Here is a 17,526-nt window from a genome sequence, read left to right as displayed (position 1 = left end):
AAGGCATTGATGCTACGGGAATGTATGAGAAGTTAACAAAATCGAGTCAGTCGATTTGTGATAAGTAGCTGATTCTGAACGAACTCAGCTTCAAGATGAACTTGTTCTAACTCATTTGTAGTCAATGAAAGGTTAACACATCTGTACATATTTTTAACAATTTATTGGCATCTGAGCTTCATTTCTTTATTTAGGATTTTCCACCTACATTTTTTTAATCATAGATTGCTTCTTGTCCAGAGATGTTCATGTTGCCTTGCATGCACATTATTGTAGAGATCTATTCAAAGAAAGGCAATTTCAGAAAATTAGTTCTGCATTTACAGTCTTCAAGTGTTCAAGGTTTACTCTGATGAATGTTTGCATAATTGTTTTGTGCTAATGACCAACCTCTTTTCGTCTTCAGTTTCTTCATTGACTGTGGGGCTTTCAGCGTTTCAATGACTTGTTGATATTTAGTAGAATTTCCAGTTCCACTGGTTGCTGTTCAGCGATCTGTAATTCTGACACCAAGCATTTAAAATCAGAACTACAATACAGTTTCAAAACAGTGGAGAGAGTTGTCGGCCTCCTCCCCAGACGTGAAGCTCGAGCAGGTTGCCAGTTTGAGGAAAACTGAACTAACAAGCAAGAGATGAGTTCCAGCAAGGCTGGTGTTACTTATCGATTTTCCTTTCCACCATAAATGTCATGTAGGAGGCAAATCTTCTTAACCACAATTTTCATCGTCAAACATTTTGCTCCACCTTACGTGTCCGTTTACAAGTCCTAATGGCCAGGTTTTTTAATTCTCTGCTCCATCTTAAGAGCCAAAGCTAGCGCTATAGGTTTTGAAACTTTTTGAAGCAACTGTTATTCCACTTTATCCATTTAAAACACATAAACCTATTGTATGTGATGTCACTAATAATTTACATACTTAAGTGAAAGGCAAAATTATAAAGAGCCACTGCGGTTTTCCTTGCATTTACAAGAATGTAATGTCTAAATCACATTAAAATTTAGACTAGACAAGGCTGGTGTGATTTTCACTTTCAACCTTGTTTTATTGAAAGAAGGCAGTTCTTTGCTTCCTTTTCACTATTGTCGTAAATTCAAGCATTTAGTTCCACCTTAAACAGATCCATTTAAGAGTCTCCAGCTACTTATCGAATACTCAATTCCATCTTAAACAGCTATACAAAGCTAAAGCTAGCGATAGATTTATAAGCAAAACTTATTTTGAAACACTTCTTATTTCCCATTTTATCCATTTAAAACACACCACCAAGTGAACATCATTTCATTAAAACATCTACCTACTAAAGAAATGCGTATGTAGTTCCAAGCTTGATTTCCCCATTCCAGCTTAAAAAGGTGAAAATGTGATGAGTTTCAAATACAATTTTTACTCCTTAATTTGTTTAAACACACACACACCATGGAGAAATACACATGAATCTGCATCAATTTCTTTAAAACAAACAATGGTATTTACACCTTTCAATCATGCCGTTATTCACCTTCTTTGTATAAAAAACACAAAACACAGTCCTGACATCTTTCAAATGTCGCTATGCCTCACTTTATATAAAACACAAATCCTATGGCCTTTTAATCTATACATAGGCATCTGTACTTCTATGTTTTTTCAGAAATGATTTGCTGTTACCTGCTCAGTATAAAATTAGCCAGCTCTGGTTCTGTTGTGTAGTGTTGCTGCTTGTAAACTGCCTCCACTTTTCAAACACAAGGTCAGTATTTTCTCTGTTTCTATTTAGCTTCTATTTTACTCTGTCTCTGGTCAAGGAGATTTTTACAAGGGTCTTTTTGGGTCCGGCAAAAAATTTGACATTAACTCTGTTCACTTGGTCATTTCATGGCTGCGAGACACTGTTTGTAGAGCTGGCCACACTATAGACTGTAAAATGATTGGACAAAGGAGGGGATCACAGGCAGGACCTCGGAGAGTGGGATCATAGGAGCTCCGCTCCAGACTGGCCACTTCTCAAAGAAAATATACTGCTTTAGCAATGCTGTGAGAGGCAGCAGTGTTTTAGCTATGACTGTTTCCTTAATCTATGATCACACACCCTGGACATTTTATGACTAAGTAGAGTAAATATCATACAGATTGCTCCTTTAAAGAAATACCATGTAAGATTTGACTTTTTTGTCTCTTGGGCTCCCCCAACAAATTTCTCAGTGTTATTCATTTTTACAGTACTGAGCTTTAGAAATCAAGTCAATCTCTCTCTCATACACATCTCTCTCCCTCTCTCGCACTTTTTCTCCCTCACACACACAGTTTCTGAGCCAAGGGATATTCACATCAGTCATGACCAGACCTCTAGGCTTCTAGTGATAAGCACACACACACACACTCTCTCAAACTCACTCTCTCGCTCTCTCTTTCTAGAGTGAGAGTGAGAGTACACCCTGGAGTCAGAGAGTACCACTCGACTACAGTACCACCAAACTTACACTTTATGGCAGTAATAACACAGTCCAGTGTATATTATGAGCAATATATGGGTTTTATCATGTATTCAACATAATTTTATTCTATCACACGCATTTCCCCCTGCCCAACATCAGCTGAATCCCCAGGTTTACAACCAATGTTAATATTCCTCGGATAGCAGCAGCAGGTAGGGGGAGCTCAGGAGACAAAAAAGGCAATTCTTGCATTTTATTCCTTTAATGCAAGGTAAAAAATAATAATTCTCCAGTGTTCCTTTATGCAGTAGATATTTGACTGGGGTGCCGAAACTGCATGAAACGGTAATGTTGAGAAATGTTCAATGCTCTCAAATACTTAGTGAAGTTCACACCCAATCAAAGGGGCTCTGCAACCACACCCATATTTCCTACCAGTTTCAACACTGGCCTTAGGTTCAGCAGCCTCAGGTTGAGGAGTAGAATCAGAGACAAATTGTAACTGTGCTCAGTATCTGAGCATGAGCACAAAATATTTTGTGAATAAACAAGATAAACTTGAGTACAGGCACTGAAAATCTGAAGTAGAGAAGCGCAAATCTGGAGTGCAAGCATAAATCTATATATGAGCACTGCAAGTTTGAGCGCATGCAGTGCATGTGTGTACACACAAACAAAACCCATTTCTAAAAAAAGATTTGAGGCAAATTGTAAATAAAAACAAAATGCATCGATGTCCAAATCATTTAAACTCTATATTGAACTGAAACTAAAACAAAGATAACATTTCAAATGTTGAAACTGAGAAAGTGCTTGGGACAGGGGCATTTTATCGCTGTTTTGTATCATAACTTGTTTTAACAACACTCTGGCATTTTAAAAGTTAAATGTTTTCCCATTCTTGCTCGCTAAAAAAATTCGGCTGCTTAACAGCACAGGGTTTTTTTCCCCAATGCACCAATTGTTTTTCAATGTGTGACAGGTCTGGACTAGTTTAGCACCTGACTCTTGTACTAAGGAGCTATGCTGTTGTAATCATGTAGAATATTGAATGGCTTTGTTTTATTGAAATAATCAAGGCTTTCCTAGAAAAAGATGTTGAAACTCTAGATAGCAGCATGCTGCCTCAAAATCTGTATATATCATTTAGCATTAATGGTGCTTTCACAGATTGGCAAGTGACCTATGCAATGTGCACTAATGCCCCCTCATACCATAATGGATGCTTGTTGCTTTTGGATGCTTATGAAATATGCGCTTATAACAAGCCAGATGGTGCCTCTTTAGTTCGTACAACGCGGTATCCATAATTTCCATAAAGAATTAAAATTTTTGATTGTTTGGACCACAGGACACTTTTCCATTTTGCCTCAGTCCATCTTAAATGAGCTTGGGCCCAGAGAAGGCAGCAGAGTTTCTGGATGCTGGTTATGGTTTCTTTGCATTTGTGAGTTTTAAATTTCATTTGTGGGTGCAGTTAAAAATGTACTCACAGACAGTTTTCTTGAGAAGTGTCTGAGCCCCTGCTGTGATTTCCACTACAGAATCTTTTCTGTTCATCTGTTTTTAATTGAGTCCTGCCTAAGGACCTGAAGATCACAGCCAGCCAATATTGGTTTTTGGCCTTGTCCATGGCATACCGATATTTCTTCCGATTCTCTGAATCTTTTAATAATATTATGTAATGAATATGAAGATATTCCTAGGTTCTTTACTATTGTAAATTGAGAAACACAGTTCTTGAATTATTTCACTGTTTGCCCCCACAGTCTTTCACAGAATGTTGAACCACTCATCTTTACTTCTGAAAGTCTCTCTGAGATTAAACCCAATCATATTACTGACCTGTTATAAATCAACATATATATATATGTGTTTTTCAAAACAGTATAATTTATCAGTTTCAACATCGACAAATTCTTTGGATTATTTTCATTTTAGAGTTTAAATTATTTGCACATCATTGCATTTTCTTTATATTTACATTTTCATTTTGCACAATTAAGTTAAATTGTTATGACTCAACACATGGTGCCGGTTTGGTTGGGAACTTCTGCATTAGACCAGCGTCATGTGTTACCATACTACTTCACTGTCTAGAAAGTCATTATCTTGAATACCTGACTTAACATTCAACATAAACTGAAATCATAAAGCAATTCCCAGTCATAACAAGTTAAATATGGTATTAGGTGTGGTCTCTGGGCATTTCACTTGAAGCTAAGTCAGGGCAGTGGCAAGGCAAGGTGAATCATGGTATTGTTTGCTAATATTACTTGTCCTTGGGGGTGGGGGTTGGAGCAGTGTAACTCTGTACTCTAAAGTGATGGAGCATCATCCAGTACTTATGGGATGAATTGGACTGGGTTTTGTCTTATCAGCCAGTGTCTGTGCTTGACCTAACACAACTGTTTTGTGGCCAAATGACATAATCTCAGAATGCTGTCCATAAACATTTTCTTTACTTGGGGGATACCCTGATTTACAATACACATACCAAAAGAAAAGAACAGAAACAGAGACTGAATAAAAGCAACAAAAATGCATAGCATTCACTTCGTTTTGTAATCTGTTTTGCTAAAGCATGTATACAGGCATTACAGGTGTACAGTGGCTGTGGATGACTTTCACTGAGATAAATTTCTCATTTCACAATGAAATCACGAGCCTACCTGCGAGATCAACAAGGATCATCCAATAAGGTGATGTTGTAATGGAGGAGAATATTTGCTCAGCAATTTCTGTTCACATTCTGATTCATTCAGAGCACATAGAGCCACTGCAGCGGAGCCCCATTGCGGGTGACCTTCTGAATGAGATGTGCTCCCAGGCATCAATGATGAATATGCATTAGAGAGATTACAATGAGGTGACAAGGCAGGAGCTCTCATCCAAATAGCAGCACAGCTGGCAGCCAGTTCTTCAGAGCCACTCCTTTCCTCTTACATAACAGCACAGAGAGTGCTGACAGCACTGAGGGTCCGAGTGTAAAAAAATAGGGCCACAGCTCTGTGTACTCTTCTGTCCTGCCTTAAACTCACCAGAATGTCAACACGCACAACTCTCCAGGGGTCTATATCAAAGTAAAACATGTAGTATCATTACTTTTTCTACTGCGTATGAGGATACATCCTTTATTATGAATTATGATGTCTCAAGGGGAATAGAGGGTGCTGTGCTAAAGCAACTTCCCTTTAGGAGTGGCTCCTACGATCTGTCAGTTCTGGAAAGCCCTAGTGGCTTGCAATGGGGATTCAAACCTCTGCTGGTTGCCCTTCCCTGTCAGAAAGGCAACGGAGCAGAACATTCCGGAGCAGGGATGACCAGACACTATTGGACCATAGCAATCCAATTGTCTTTGGCCAGCCAGTAGTTATTTGCATAAATAAGCCATCACAGCCAATACTGACAGTGGTCTACAGATTGATGTTGATTGCTTCAAGGTGAGAAGATTTAGTGTTACTATTCACCACAAAAAAAAAACTATTTAATCAGAAACAATTTTAGATCAGAGGCTCTCAAGCTGCAAAATCAGCTATGAGGTTTGTGTCCCAATCCCAGTTATGCCACAACCATCTGTGGTGGGAGATCACAGGAGCACAATTGGCCCCTATCAGTGGGTGCAAAGGATAGCGTCTGTTAGGTCACATAAACAAAACTGGGCATTTGGTGCTTTTCTGCAAGCCTCAGTGGCAGCTCCAAAAGATCAGGAGGAATTATATTAGACTTGGCAGTCCAGGTAAGTAGCAGATGGGTATTGGTAAGGCCTAATCACTAAAAATAAAACTGATTTTTTGAAATATTTAGTTCCAAATCTGATTGGCCGTTTCATGCATCTGAGCAGTTGATTTATCACGTAAACCCAGTAAAATCTGAAAATGAAAATCATGTGATTTCCACAAACCAAAAAGTTCCAGCTCTCCTGAGATTATAAACTTTTACTCTTTCATACACCTTGTGGAGTCTGTTTAAAGTAAAGGCTCTTGAGGAGAGGCTCTTGTAGCTTTGCACTTCTTGCTGTTTATAAATTTAGGCAAAGGTCTCTCACAAGCACAGACCAGCGCAGAGGAAAATTTTATTGCTTAAACGTTGCTCTTTAAGAGCTCAGGCAGTTTAATGGTGGTTCTCTTAACATTCCTTACAAGAAATTACATTAGACAAAAAGGACAAATGGACAAAGGACAGATAAATGAGAGATGAGTGTTTAGCTGCAGAATAAAAAGATGAATGTTATTATCTTTGCACATTGAACATATTGTCCAGCAGGTAGGTTCTAAACCACTGCAACCCTGAACACTAGAAAGGGTTTACATAAAATGAATGAATGATGAATGATAATTTATCAATTTAATATATTATTAACATTTTAAATTAAAGGCGAAATTCATGATTGTGATCAAAAACACCTTTTATGCATTTCAAAAGATGTTTCCTCACCATTTGCTCACCAGACTTCAGTCACACAAAAACAACAGTCATTTTTTTTCCCCGCAAACATACCGCTCCATCTTAAAAGGTGCAGAGCTTCTGAACATAAACAAACCAGAGAAAACAGTATTTCCCCACAATCGCAGATGTCCCATTTAATTCTATCATGTCAAATATGTTGTTGCAATATCTTAAACCATTATTTACTGTCGGCAAATAACTGTTTTCCAATACCCACTGGAGTCAAACTGTAAGTTATAAATGAAAACATTAAAAGGAAGAAACCTAAAACAATATGGAAACCATGACTCAAAAGCAGTGCACTTGCTGCAACAAAGCCCTGTGAGTTTGGCACAGAAAGACTCCTATAAGGAGGACAGGCTTGGCATACTGAGCTCATGCATGGATGGGCCCTGTCTAAGTCCCTGCAGGACCGAGAACTAGCAGTGGGAGGGATGTCCAAACTCCATCTGGCTCAACAACTCATAGCTCTTCAGGCCTAACAGATAAACCCTTAGCCATGATCTTTGTGAATCTTTTGATGGAAATATTTGCATAGAAATTCTATTCTATATTTGCTTATTCTGTGTTTGGTATCATGCATTAAAAAAGGCATAAACTGAGAAATAGTTCATTAATAATTGTAGCTACTAAGCTGTTATAGCGTTCATGAAACCTATGGCACTGCTTAGCGTTTTGGGAAAAGTAAAACAGCCAGGGGAGGTCATGTTCTTGATATTAGACTGCCATCTAGTGGACAACATGGATTAAACCATTAGACCAGGGCTGAGTTTCCCAAAAGTATCTCATGTTAAAATCCTCTTAACTGGTGCAGAGTGTTTAGTATGATGCTCATGCTACAATTTTCCCACGTGTCCCGTGCTTTTGGGAAAAAAAACCCAGCCCAAAATGTAGTTGAGAAATACTTTTGTGTTAATAAGTGATGTCTTATTAACAGACTTGCATTTAAACATTGCAGTTAAATATTGAAATTAGAGCAAAATCTTTGAATATGATGCTAACTCTGACCTTGTAAATTGTGCTTATTAAAGGTTCTGTGTAAAATTTAAGTTTAAATTTAAAGCAGACTCTAGCCTCCTGGAGTGGTCCATAAAGAACTAACCTTTAAAATATATATTTTTTAATTTTCTTATTATTGACTTTCGTGTGGGGCCTGATTTGTTAACTATATTTAAATATAAGGTTAGGAAACTGAGAGGCTAGAGGGAGTTTACATTTTGCATGATTGTGTATATTCATAAATGCTTATTTCAGTTTTAATTAGGGTTAATGTTTTATTCACCTTGTATATTTTTATGGCTTAAATAATATCCTTAGCGAAACGCTCATTTCCCTTCTGTAAGTTTTCCCTCAAGTTAGCCTAATAACCAAAGTGGATCTTTTATTGCTTTGTAGTAAACTACCAAACATATCCAGATTCTCTTAGCAGATAACGGTAGCCAATAGCTCTAAGCTTGGAGGTGCTTAAGAACTGCACTCTCCATTGCACTTCACACCTGGTCAGTTGATCAGTCTTTTCCTTAGATTGTAGATGAAAGAATAATGAGAGACCACACTTTATGGATTTTGTTGTACAACTGTTGAAAAATCATAGCTCTCCACAGCGACAGGTGGCAATAACTCACAACCCTTTCATAAAACTAAACTCTCTTCACTATCTGTTAACATGGGTCAGTTCTGAATCTAAAACATTATAACAACTAAGAATCTGTTTTGGAAGCAGAAATCAATGTTATAACACGTAATTATCAATTATACAAAGTTCTCCAAATGCACCTACCTGATGTTTCCATCTTTAAAATGAGTAACAACTGTGAGGTCATGGCTGGTTATACAGCCTCACTAGTAGATATCCACTAATACATCTCCCCAGATACTCTGGCAGCCCAGGAGTATTACACACTGGATCCATCCTGCATATGTGAGCAGTGAAACAGAATAGCTCCATGTTAAGAATGCTATTGTTAAGAAATTAAAAAGAAAGCTCATGTTATTGTGATTATATCATTCAGAAGTAAGAAGGATTGCATAAGTGGGACCATTTACAGAAGGCCCTTAATACAAGTTTTAATTCATTGATACTTAATTCAACATCAACAAAAGCAACAACAAAACATCATAGAATATGTACTTTGGCAAAGAAATTCCATCCATAGTCAGTTACAAGTTGTGTGTTTGGACATTTCAAATTCTTGCCAAATAGATTTGACTCTGTAGCAAATGTCAAAGCCATGAGCAGACATAGATAATTGAAATTTATTTTAAACATCACGTCATAGAAAACTTTCTTACAACTTTCTTAAAAAAAAAGTGACATATCATCTTTACAGTTCAAGCATTACCAGTGACATGCATTAGTTATTCATTTGCTTTGCTGCTCACCCCAAACACGCATTTTTTTTTATTAAACTGCAAAAATTTAAATTAAGGCCTCCCTTTGAGAAGTCCTGCTTTGTGGAATATAACCATTCACTTCCCTCCAGTTTAGCGATTTTTAAAAAAAATTGTTTTCTCGTTCCTGATATAAATTTATGTAGTCTTACTGGTTTTTAACTAAAGTGTGTAAGGTGTATGAAAGCTAGAAATAAAGTAGAAAATGAAAATGATCAATAATATTATAAATCTGAAAAAAATGTAAATGTTCAATTCAGCAAGATATCTGTTAGCCAGATAACTTAAAACCAAATCTGAGGACTTTTTTTATTATTATTATTTTATTTTTATTATTATTAATTTTTTTATGTATCTGTCTAGACTCTGACCCAGGCTTGACGTTTGGTTTAAGTTTTCTGGCTAAACTAAAAGTCTGTAGTGTGAAATACCCCATCTGCCTTCTTTCTTTGTTTATTTTTTTGGATTTTTGTTTGCTTGTTTGAAAAGGTTGTATATCGCTATCCCGCCTTTCTCTCGGGGTCCTCTCTGTGCGAGTGTCCTAATGCAGCGCCTGAATGAAAGACGTGGATATTAAAATATGTGGGAATCACTCAGTCTATAGCGATATGTGCGGTGATTTATTACTATACGAAAATAAATTCTATAATAATTTATACGAATTGAAACATTAATATATCTTGCCGGGAACGTGATCGTTTTTTGCGCGTTTTATTTCTTCCGGCTCCTCGCGGGTAGCCGCACAGTCCAGAGTCAGACATGTCTGGGAAGAGTTTCAGAGTGAGCGACGGGGACTGGATTTGTCCTGATAAAAAGTAAGAATGGCCTCTGTCCTCGTTTTGTAGATGTATTACAACGTTCAGTGTATTTCCGAGAGTGTAAAACTCCAAGGATAAATTAAGCTCGTGTTTGTTAAGCCGTATCTGTTGAGACTCGCTGAGGGCAGGCCTTCAATACCCCACACAATAGTCTCCAGTTTGGAGAGAGACTTCAACCTCTGGTCTCTGACTGCAGGAGTTTATCACACTGTAGTAAACCTCTGTTTTTGGTAACTAACCTGTTGTCAACGAGTCAAACGTGTAGTTTAAAACGTTAGCTAGCATCACCGTTAACAGTGTTAGCTGCTCCACATGTGAGCTAAGAGTTTACACATGAGAACATTACGCTCAGAGAAGGCATGAACAGTAAATAACAGAATAGTAAAAAAAAAAAAAAAGTTCCACCTCATCTGGGTATTGCAATTCATGTTCATTCATTCCTGCAGTAGAGCAGATCACTCAGGTGGTAAAATGTGAGATTATATCTGTGTTAAAGGAGTAATATTTCATAACTAGCAAACCATTTTAATATGGGTATTTATTAATGTTGCTGTTGTTTTTCTGAAAAGAAAAACTCACATGGGATACAATGCTTAATTTTATGGAGCATGTTCTAAAGGAGCTTTCACACACACCTTGTTGTTCTGGACTGAAATAAAGGCACCTCATACCAAAGGAACAAAATTTGATCTGACCTAAATAGTTAGTCTTGCTCTGGATCACACTAAATCTGAGTTATTTTCAAAGGTTCAGTTTGACTTGGTTTTTATATCTTGTGGTACTGTGTGTATATATAAGCACACAGTAGTACAGAAGTGCAGACAGTGTGATTTGGGACACAACGTTAACCAGGAAATGAGTTGGTAAATAAGTAGGCTGTGTGTGTGTGTGTGTGTGTGTATGTATATATATATATATATGAGATAGGCCTAAGTTTATAATAGCAGTAGTCAATAGCAAATTGCAGACATCAATCTACTTCTACAGCAGAAAGTTTATTTATTATTTTGGCTATATGCAGAATTGACCACACATCAACATCAGACGCACCCTGTCTCTACAAACCAATCGGTGTCCAGCATGTGGAGATGCAGCCTGTGTAGGTGGTGACAATAGGACATAAGTATAGCTTGTCAGGTCCTTTAGTTCGCTTGGTAAAATGCAGTGTTAAGCCAAAACTGAATCAAATGTATACAGCATTTCAAAATGCAAATCTAGGTTTGGAATTTAATCTGGGCTTTCATGTGTAAAAACACCCAAGGAGTTAATCAGACACTTATCAAGTAGATGTCCTCAGGTATTCATATAGATCAAGGGTTGACATTTCTTTTTAGGTCTACAGGTTTTAAATGTACAAGTTATTGTGTAAAGCCCTTGTACACAAACCATGGGTTCTGGGTAACCATGCATGTGTGAAAGGGGCTTTTGAATATGATAATCATCCTTAGACAGCCTAATGTAGTGGTTTAGTTTTTTTTTTTTTCAGGTAAAGTAAAATAGGGCAAAATACAACAGTAATTTAAGCTACTTACTCAGGCTGCGATCTGCTGGTTGTAGATTGCAAACATGTAAAACAAACAAACAAAAAACCTACTAATTAAAAGTACATTCACAGAGTGAACTGGCTTTGTATTTTAGTAAAAACTCTTTTAAAAGGTGGACTTAACAAGCAAAAACAACTCAATCCTCTCTCTGTGTTTTTCCACCACACATTTAATTCGATCCTCATCTTTCATTCTGAACTCTGTCCAGTGGTTAAAAATAATATGATTAGAAGCACTGCTTTATTAGTTCTGTCTGTGATTTTGTCTCCTTTTCCCCTCCCACAAGGTGTGGAAATGTGAATTTTGCCAGAAGAACCAGTTGTAATCGATGTGGAAGAGGTATGTGACATGATACTTTTTTTGTACTGTTTAAGTCTGTGTTATACCTCCATGTGTATCTATGTAATATCTGTGTTGTGAAGAGAATTACTGGTAAACATAAAATGCAGAGGCTCTCAGACTCGTTTATGTGCACCTCTTCAGAACTTCAAGTACACATGCGGTACTTTGTGTCAAATAGCCAGACTGGCTATCTGGGAGACCTAAGCTACTGAACCCAAGTTCCACCTTCACTGCGGGTGAATTCAGCACCAGAGCCATAGATAAATGGAGATAGTCATTGTTTATTCTTTGTTTACAGCAGGGTCAGATCAGAGTGAGATATGATGAGCTTGTGAACGTCAGAGAAAAATAACTAATAACACGTTCCTGTTTTATCTCATATTATTTATTTAGTAAATAATTAGCCACTGTAAATGACCCCATTTAGCTCCAAGGTGCCATAATTCTTTAACTGAGCTTCTGTGCTCTTTCTGGAGTTTCTTAAGCTCAACACCCCCACGGTTGACTTCATGGTTCGCAGTGAAGAACCAACTCTTAGATGTTTCAGAGTAATAAATGACTTTTAGCCAAATGTGTTTTCTTAAACTGTACTGATTATATATCTTTTATGGGGCCTATATTTCAACAGAGAAGACTACAGAGGCAAAGCTGATGAAGGCTGGGGGGACAGAGATTGGGAAGACCCTGGCTGAAAAGAGCAGGGGACTCTTCAGTGCAAACGACTGGCAGTGCAAAACGTATGTGTTTTCAAAGTAAAAGTTTGGGGAAAAAAAGTAACCTGAAATCTTGGTAGAGTAACATAAAATATAAATCTGTGTTATAATTTGCGTTAAGTACATTCTTGTAAGATGCATAAGAAAGCAGTCTTTGTGTCCTGTTTTTTTTTCCTGAATATGATTATAAAGAATTAATATTGCTCTTCTCTGTTTTATATGTGTAGATGTGGCAATGTAAACTGGGCCAGAAGATCAGAGTGTAACATGTGCAACACCCCCAAATATGCCAAACTTGAAGAAAGAACTGGTAGGCTTTAATTTTTTATTTAAAACTCCATTCATACATTTTTTTTTCTTATTTTTTTACCCCAAGTTGACGTAATGTTTATGACGATTTGTTTGACAGGATATGGTGGAGGCTTTAATGAGAGAGAGAATTTGGTTTACAATGAGCGTGAAGAGTCTGATGGAGAATATGACGAGGTCAGTGGAATGTTCAGTTTAAAAATAGACTTTGGGAGTATTAAAAAAATGAGTCCAGATGTTTTGTTATAACAGTCTCAACCACCCTTTAAGTTGGATGCTAGCATCTTGTACTATGCATGTTTACCCGGGTCATTTTCAAATTTTGGCTTTTTGCTAATACAAATTCTTAAGCTAATGTTTGTGCTAATACATCTATCATAACAGTGCTCTTGCTATGTTAATTTGCTTACAGACCTGTCAAACACGACTTGGCCCTAATGTTGAAAATTATGGCCGTTGAAGTAATGAGCTATCATTTGCTGAAAAGAACTACTTCCATGCTAGCAATTAAATGTAAAAAGAATTATAGTCAAAATATTTACATTTTAGCATCACATAAAATGTATATTTATATCGATTGTATTTATAATGCTTTTGCATTGTCACAAAGCAGCTTTACAGAATTTCAGGTCCTAGCCCCAAGTAAGTGTCACCAGGGAGACAACTTCAGAAATAAACTCTGATCTCAAAATATATAGAAGAAACAATGTGAGGAACCAAAAGCATCAAATGGAGAATTCCCCTGGTCAACAGCAGAATAAAACCATAAAGCACAAAGACGTTTATTCAAACTATACATTGTCAAGTATTATGAGTAATGGTTATATGTTGCATAAACATTAAAATTGATAGAATTTTACTGGATTTTTTTTTAATTAGAATGACTTATGGCTATCACTTGAAGGTGTAACATTTATGTCATGGGTACTGTAAAACCTGAAAGAGTTTGTTTATTTCTTACAGTTTGGACGTATAAAGAAAAAGTTTCGTGGGAAAAATAAGAAAGACAGTGAGAAAAAAGCAGAACCAGAAAAAAAGGAAGATGAGGACGATGATGAAGATGATGATGAAGATGGAGATCTTTCAAAGTACAAACTTGATGTAAGCTCAAAATAACTTTTAAGTCAAGGATATAATGTCTTTGATGCAAAGAACTAAATACCATCACCCTTTGCGCGTGAGTGAGAGAGAGAGATACAAACCAGTTCACTTAGGAACTTCACATCAACACTACACTAATTGATAGATTAAATTGCCTTTGCGTCTTTAAACAACTGGCCACTGAATTTCTGATTAAAACCTCTTTAGGATGATGTGGATGATGATGATGATGATGATGACGACGATGACGACGATGATGATGATGATGATGATGATGCAGATTTGTCAAAGTATGACCTAGATGCAAGTGACGAGATGAAGCCCTCTGAGAAGAAAGGGAGTGGCTCTGGCTCTTCTCGTTCTTCCTCCCGTTCTTCCAGCTCGAGCTCACGGTCCAGGTCCAGGTAAAAGGGTACAGGTCAAGGGTAACTCCAGGCAAAATGTCAGTATCAGCTCAAATCTTCATTCAAGTCTGTTTACCATAATGTTTGTCAAATATTTTACTACCCCCCCCCCCTTTCCATTTCATTCTTTTCATACTTTGATTCTGACATGGAAACAGTGTTCATGTCAGTTTTGTCTGTCTTAGTAATCAGCTGGTAAAATTTAATTGTAAAATAGTACCTCACTGATATTGTGCAGAAATACTGGTATGTTGTAAATTACAAGCTTTTTGCAGTGGATTGAAATGATGTTTAATGGCAGTTTTCTGATGTAAGTATTTAACCAAACCCAGGTTACAGCTGTCTGAAAGCTTATTCTACTAACTACAACCAAATGAACCATACAACTGTAACATTATAAGCTATTACGATGTGATTTTACTATTTTATAATTTTGAGAAAATTGCTTTTTATCCATGGTATGAACTTTTAGACAGATTCCGTTTAACTGGCTTAGATGATTTGGTTGCAAAAACATCTATTAATGAAATCGGAAATCATTTTGTATAAATGTGGCAATGAGCCAGACACAGATCATTCTCTAATGTACTAGGTTAAGGAGAGCTTGTTTCTTGGACATTTTCTAAATTGCAACAACCATGAAATTGCAAAATTGTATCCACCTCAGAGTGACTGGAAATGGAGGCACTTGGTCTTATACATATCATTAACCATTCATTGATTGCTCTTCATTTTGTGGGGGAAAATGGAAACGTTTTGCTTTGTTTTGCAGGTCCGGCTCCAGAAGTTCATCTGGTTCCAGGTCACGCTCTCGCTCGAGGTCTCGCTCAAGGTCTCGCTCAAGGTGAATGAGGTGACATGCACTCTCAAAGGCAGAGAGTGTATGTGAACTGAAGTGTGGTTGCAGTATGCAGTAACCACTTTGGAGTTGGGCAGAAACCGCATACTCATTGGGCTTTGAGACAGTTTATAATTGTTGAGGTCGTCTAATGATTTTCTTGTAGATTCTGGTTGCCTAAGGTCGTGAATAGCAGTTGAAATGTTTGTAGAAAAATCAAAAATGTGTACCTGTTGGGTGCATTAAGAGTCCTTGCTACATTTTATTTGTTTTCTTTTAATGGTTTTACTCTACAAGATACTCTGGTTTTACAGTGTTATTTAAATGGTCTGGGGTCAGATTTACTCATCCAATACAGACGTGAAAATATTAAGTGGAGAGACTTGAATGTTTCTGTAGAGACAGCACCTGTCCTTTGTAGTTATGGAAAAACTGTGCTGTACGTGTATAACTGATGAAAATGCCTGCTATATATTCCTTTCAAAAGATCCAGCTCCCGCTCTGGGAAAGGCTCGGCTTCTCCAAGAAAACTATCTCGGACATCCTCGCCATCTCCTGAAAGAGGTTCGAAAAGGAGCCGCTCCAGGTCCTCCTCTGGTGGCCGCAAAAAAAGACGCTCTCGATCACAATCGTCCGAAAGGTTTGGGTTTCTGTGGTGTAAAAAAAAAAATGGTCTTCTCGTGTCCTTTTTTTTACAATGTGTCAGGATGATAAAATGTGTCATGAGTCTGTGGAACATCTTGAACAATTGGTGTATTAAATGTACTCTGTACATTACTCATATTTCCATAACATGTCTGTTTTAAATAATTATTATATTTATATTGGATTTTACATAGATTTGACATGACGAATGCAATTACAACATAACATGTCTGTTTAATAAGTTGATAATTCACATAACTAAATGGGCTATGGTGTTTCTCTATCCCCACACCCCCTTTTCCGTGTCTCCCTACAGGCGCCGTGACTCTTCTGGATCTTCCCATTCTGGCTCAAGTTCACGAAAGAAATGATTTATCAAAAGAAACTGTCTTAAACACAGGGGGAAAATCTTTCTATAACTGCATGTTGTGTTTGGAAAAATCACAAAATGTGCTGTTTCAAGTATTAATGTCACAGTACTCAAAGGTTTCTCATCATAAATTCAAGTAACCGTCATCTGCCTTTCTTACATAATAGGCTAGCTGAACCCTTCAGCAAGGCAAAACAGTGTAGAATTTCATGTTAGTCGTTTTACAGAGAATAACACATTTGTTGATTTATACAATTTTGGACAACACCCACACTGCTTTTCAAAAACTGCAGACCTTCAGGTTATTCATTTAATGAATAAAACTCAGTTGTAATATTTGGATGCTGGTTTCACAGGTCTCATGTCTGGTCAGAACTTAAATGATAAATTTGTTTATCGTTACTGGCTCAGGTCTGTGATGCCGTTGTTTGGAGGGTAACAGTACAGTTTGTTTTGTTTGTTTTGTTTTTGTTTTTTTCTTTTTTTTCTTTTTAAATGCTTCTAATTGTGTGTGTGTGTGTGAGGTAAAGGTAAGTATACTTTTCTTTTTGTTGAACTTAGCCAAGTAAATTCAATGCTATGAAACATTTTGATTACGTCTTTAAATGTTGTTCTGTTTTTGGACTATTGGAAACAATTTGAGTGAAAAACAGTGATCATATTGCAACAAACTCGGCTTTCTTTCAAAGGAATGACCAATTCTATGGGTCTACAGAATGGTCTACAGAATTAATTTGTAAAAAGTAAGCTAAAACTTAGGGCATATCAGACTTTTCCTTTTCAGGCAGCATTTATAGAAATTAAAACATTGTTTACCATCAATTAGGATTAAATGACAATGTGATTAACGTAAATAAAAACATGTTAATCTTATATTTTGTGTGGGATTTTTCCTTTGCACCAGTCCAGTAAGCTAGGTTTACATTCCATCCTTGGGTACTTCTATCTGGAAGGTGGATTGTCTTAGTTTACATTGCACTGGTGGTTATATAATAAATAATCACTGTACAAGCAGCATAAGATAACCGCAATACAAGCAGTCCTGTTTAAAAAAAAAAAAGACTATGCTATATACACAGTGGGTTTAAGTCTGTTGCCAACTTGGTAATTGTGACGTGACCATTTTAAGAGATGGTTGTAAATGAGCGTATAAATTGAAATGAAAAATTCTAGTAAGCCATTAG

At 36.9% G+C, this 17,526-nt stretch overlaps 1 protein-coding gene and 1 long non-coding RNA gene across 3 annotated transcripts; one reads left to right on the top strand and one right to left on the bottom strand.

The window, feature by feature from the left end:
• Positions 1–208: 208 nt before the first annotated feature.
• On the bottom strand, positions 209–9,793 carry LOC136692835 (uncharacterized). The gene is made up of 4 exons (XR_010801990.1): positions 9,690–9,793; positions 8,648–8,780; positions 391–503; positions 209–280 (listed from the first exon to the last, which is right to left on the bottom strand). It is a non-coding gene; the product is annotated as an uncharacterized lncRNA (long non-coding RNA).
• Positions 9,794–9,879: 86 nt separating this feature from the next.
• zranb2 (zinc finger, RAN-binding domain containing 2) lies at positions 9,880–17,197 on the top strand. Of its 2 annotated transcripts, XM_066664187.1 has the most exons (10): positions 9,888–10,073; positions 11,907–11,959; positions 12,591–12,699; positions 12,903–12,985; positions 13,085–13,161; positions 13,948–14,085; positions 14,293–14,489; positions 15,262–15,333; positions 15,815–15,967; positions 16,289–17,197. In XM_066664187.1, the coding sequence occupies exons 1-10, from the start codon at positions 10,018–10,020 to the stop codon at positions 16,341–16,343; spliced, it is 993 nt and encodes a 330-aa protein (XP_066520284.1). In that variant the 5' UTR covers positions 9,888–10,017; the 3' UTR covers positions 16,344–17,197. The 2 variants fall into 2 exon arrangements, with proteins under 2 accessions (XP_066520283.1, XP_066520284.1); XM_066664186.1 differs by having other exon boundaries at positions 9,880–10,073; positions 15,815–17,197.
• Positions 17,198–17,526: the final 329 nt, after the last annotated feature.

Source organism: Hoplias malabaricus, chromosome 3 (assembly GCF_029633855.1).
Source record: "Hoplias malabaricus isolate fHopMal1 chromosome 3, fHopMal1.hap1, whole genome shotgun sequence".
NCBI classification, from domain to species: Eukaryota; Metazoa; Chordata; class Actinopteri; order Characiformes; family Erythrinidae; genus Hoplias; species Hoplias malabaricus.
Note: the sequence above shows the minus strand (reverse complement) of the source record. Positions and strands in the feature narration are given on the sequence as shown.